We start from the raw sequence: 3,616 nt of genomic DNA, 5'->3' as shown, positions 1-3,616 counted from the left end.
TCTCTCTCTCTCTCTCTCTCTCTCTCTCTCTCTCTCCTACCATCCTCTATCTGCCTATCCCCCACACCCTTCCCCCCTCCCCCCTCCTAGTCACAGCCTCTTAACCCTTTCGCTCGCCACCAGGACAAATATGGCCCGGTTGGTCTGATCCACATCGACGCCCATCCGGACCTTCAGGAGGAGGTCCTCGGCTCGCGCATCGCCCACGGGACGCCCTTCAGGAGAGCCTATGAAGAGGACCTCCTCGACTGCTCCAGGGTCATCCAGATCGGCCTCAGGGGCACGGCGCTCACGGAGGATGACTGCAACATCGGCCGCAACATGGTATGCCTACTGGGTAGGGATTATGGGGGGGGGGGGTGAGCGTGGTGTGGTGTGGTGTTGTCTGGTGTATGTTGCGGATAGTGATTGTGTTGTGATTAAGATAAATTGACATGTATTGATAGTGATGTTGATGAGAGTGCCATCTGTATATTGATATGATATATTTTGGAAAAAAAGTAACTATAATGGTAACCAAACTATATCAACAAGAAAACAAAAAAACACAATATGATAACTAAATAATCCCACTGGAACCAGCTATCGAAACATCACCAAGCCTTCACTCTCAGAAATCATAAAATTACAAAATATACAGCAAACTCACCCTCTTCTCGTAGGGCTTCCGCGTTGTAGGAGCCGAGGAATGCTGGCACAAGTCCCTCACGCCCCTCATGAAGGAAGTGAGAGAGCAGATGGGCGACGGTCCTGTCTATATATCCTTCGATATCGACGCTATAGACCCCGGATTCTGTCCCGGAACAGGTAAAAAGTGGGAGGGAGGGAGGGAGGGAGAGAAGGAGGGAGAGAAGGAGGGAGAGAAGGAGGGAGAGAAGGAGGAAGAAATAGAGAGAGAGAGAGAGAGACAAAGAGAGAGGTAAAGTGGGAGGAAGGGAAGGGAGGGAGGGAGGGAATAGAGATAGATAGATAGATAGATAGAGTGAGAGAGAGTGAGAGAGATAGAGAGAGTGGGAGGGAAGGAAGGAGGGAAGGAGGGAAGGAAGGAAGGAAGGAAGGAAGGAAGGAAGGAAGGAAGGAGAGAGAGAGAGAGAGAGAGAGAGAGAGAGAGAGAGAGAGAGAGAGAGAGAGAGAGAGAGAGAGTGAGAGAGTGTGGGAGGAAGGGAGGGAGAGGAAGGAAGGAGGGAGGGAGGGAGGGGGGGAAGGGGGAAGGGGGGAGGGAGGCAGAGAGGCAGAGAGGGAGAGAGGGAGAGAGGGAGAGAGAGAGAGAGAGGGAGGAAAGGAGGGAGCTAAGGAGAGAAGGAGGGAGGAAGGGAGAGAGAGAGAGAGAGAGAGAGAGAGAGAGAGAGAGAGAGAGAGAGAGAGAGAGAGAGAGAGGAAGGGTGAGACGTAGGAGAGGGAGGAAAGGAAGGGTGAGAGAGAGGAGGAGGCAGGAGAGGAGAGAGAGAGAGAGAGAGAGAGAGAGAGAGAGAGAGAGAGAGAGAGAGAGAGAGAGGGAGAGAGAGAGAGAGAGAGAGTGAGAGAGTGTGGGAGGAAGGGAGGGAGAGGAAAGAGGGAGGGAGGGAGGGAGGGAAGGGGGGGAAGGGAGGGAGGGAAGGAAGGGGGGGAGGGAGGCAGAGAGGCAGAGAGGGAGAGAGGGAGATAGGTAGTGAGGGAGAGAGAGAGAGAGGGAGGGAAGGAGGGAGCTAAGGAGAGAAGGAGGGAGGAAGGGAGAGGGAGAGAGAGAGAGAGAGAGAGAGAGAGAGAGAGAGAGAGAGAGAAAGAGAGAGATAGAGAGAGAGAGAGAGAGAGAGAGAGAGAGAGAGAGAGAGAGAGAGAGGAGAGAGAGGGAGAAAGGAAGGGTGAGAAGTAGGGAGGGAGGAGAGAGACAGACGGAGGAAGGAGAAAATAAAAGAGAGAGAGAGATAGAGAGAGCCAGAGAGAGACAGAGAAGGCTACATGACTCTCCACACACACATGCTCGTGCTAACTCCTCTTTCTTTACCAACAGGCACGCCAGAGATGGGAGGTCTCACGCCCATCCAAGCGCTGGAGATCATACGTGGATGCCGAGGTCTTAATATCGTGGGCTGCGATGTCGTAGAGGTAAAGATAAACAAATAGATAAAAGTAAAATAAAAATATGACACACCTACTTCCATGCGTACATACAGTCACGCATAAAATTCGCGTCATGTGTAAAGCTTAGTTTCCCTCCTAAGCTAAGCAAGTGTCACAGTATTTAGGTTTTCTTAACGATATTCGAAACATGATTGACACTTTTTGACCTAGACTATACTGCACACTGGTGTATGTGTGTGGGTGTTGAAGACAGTGTAAAAGAGAATTTTTCATGGCACGATGGATGACGTTGCGATTTTTTTACCTGTCTAAAGTCAGTAAGTCGAATAAAGCACGTACGTATATGTGTGAGGGGATTATATATGGTTGTATGGACAGGAGAGAGAGAGAGAGAGAGAGAGAGAGAGAGAGAGAGAGAGAGAGAGAGAGAGAGAGAGGGAGGGAGAGAGAGAGGAGAGAGAGAAGAAAGAGAAGAGAGAGAAGAGCGAGAAGAGAGAGAAGAGAGAGAGAAATAGAGAGAGAGATATCGAAGAGAGAGAGAGAGAGAGAGAGAGAGAGAGAGAGAGAGAGAGAGAGAGAGAGAGAGAGAGAGAGAGAGAGGAGAGAGAAGAGAGAGAAGAAAGGGAAGAGAGAGAAGAGCGAGAAGAGAGAGAAGAGGGAGAGAAAGAGAGAGAGAGATAGCGAAGAGAGAGAGAAAATAAAAGAGAGAGAGAGAGAGAGAGAGAGAGAGAGAGAGAGAGAGAGAGAGAGAGAGAGAGAGAGAGAGAGAGAGAGAGAGAAGACAAGAAATTGATGTGCGCGGTCTTCCTTGTGTTTGCCTTCCCCTCAGCTCCACCCTTTGCATCTCCTCGCAGGTCTCTCCCCCGTATGACTTCGAGGGAACGACCGCTCTGCAGGGCGCGCATCTGCTGTTCGAGATGTTGTGTGTTCTCCCGGGTGTCAAGTACAGCAGGTGAATGGCCAGAACGATGCTGGGCGACCAAATGCTAAATGAACACCGCAGGCATTTTGATGTGTTTGATTTCGATTTTGTATAATTACATTCTGTTGATTACTGTTTGCATTTCGACGTGTAATTTACATGAATTCGAACCAAAATAAACACCCACGAATATTGTGTTTCATTATTTGATGCCCCATCATATAATGTTGTTAAGCATTGGCATCGCCAGTTCAGGTGTGGTTGGAGATCTGTGGGAACGGCTCCTATTCCATGTCTACCCCAGTCTGTGGTTGATGAGGACACCGTCCATCAAGTGGAAACTGCCATTTTGGAAGATCATCGAATTACTATTCGTCAGCTAGCCCAAGATGTCAAGATTAGTGTTGGGTCTGTGGACAAAATCATTCATGACCATCAGCATATGCATAAGTTGTCAGTTCGATGGGTTCCCAGAATACTCACTTTCCAGAAACAGGAATGAGTCCATTGTTCCATGGCTCTTTTAGCCAAGTGCCCAGAAAACCAGGACTCTTTTGACACACTAATTATGCAGTATGAAACTTGGGTCCATCACCATGATCCAGAAACTAAGGCCCAGTCAAAACAGTGGCA

General features: G+C 49.4%; 1 protein-coding gene across 1 annotated transcript in view; it reads left to right on the top strand.

Annotated features, from left to right (window-relative positions):
• The window catches only part of LOC125033512 (guanidinobutyrase-like), a 4,812-nt gene extending 1,637 nt beyond the window's left edge, over positions 1-3,175 (top strand). The window contains exons 4-7 of the mRNA XM_047625071.1: positions 124-324; positions 663-807; positions 1,991-2,085; positions 2,916-3,175. Of these exons, the coding sequence (XP_047481027.1) occupies positions 124-324; positions 663-807; positions 1,991-2,085; positions 2,916-3,017 (543 nt within the window). The 3' untranslated portion in view covers positions 3,018-3,175. The remainder of the gene's footprint in view (positions 1-123; positions 325-662; positions 808-1,990; positions 2,086-2,915) is intronic.
• The last annotated feature ends 441 nt before the right edge of the window (positions 3,176-3,616 follow it).

The sequence above is a fragment of the Penaeus chinensis genome, chromosome 16 (assembly GCF_019202785.1).
Source record: "Penaeus chinensis breed Huanghai No. 1 chromosome 16, ASM1920278v2, whole genome shotgun sequence".
NCBI lineage: Eukaryota > Metazoa > Arthropoda > Malacostraca > Decapoda > Penaeidae > Penaeus > Penaeus chinensis.
Note: the sequence above shows the minus strand (reverse complement) of the source record. Positions and strands in the feature narration are given on the sequence as shown.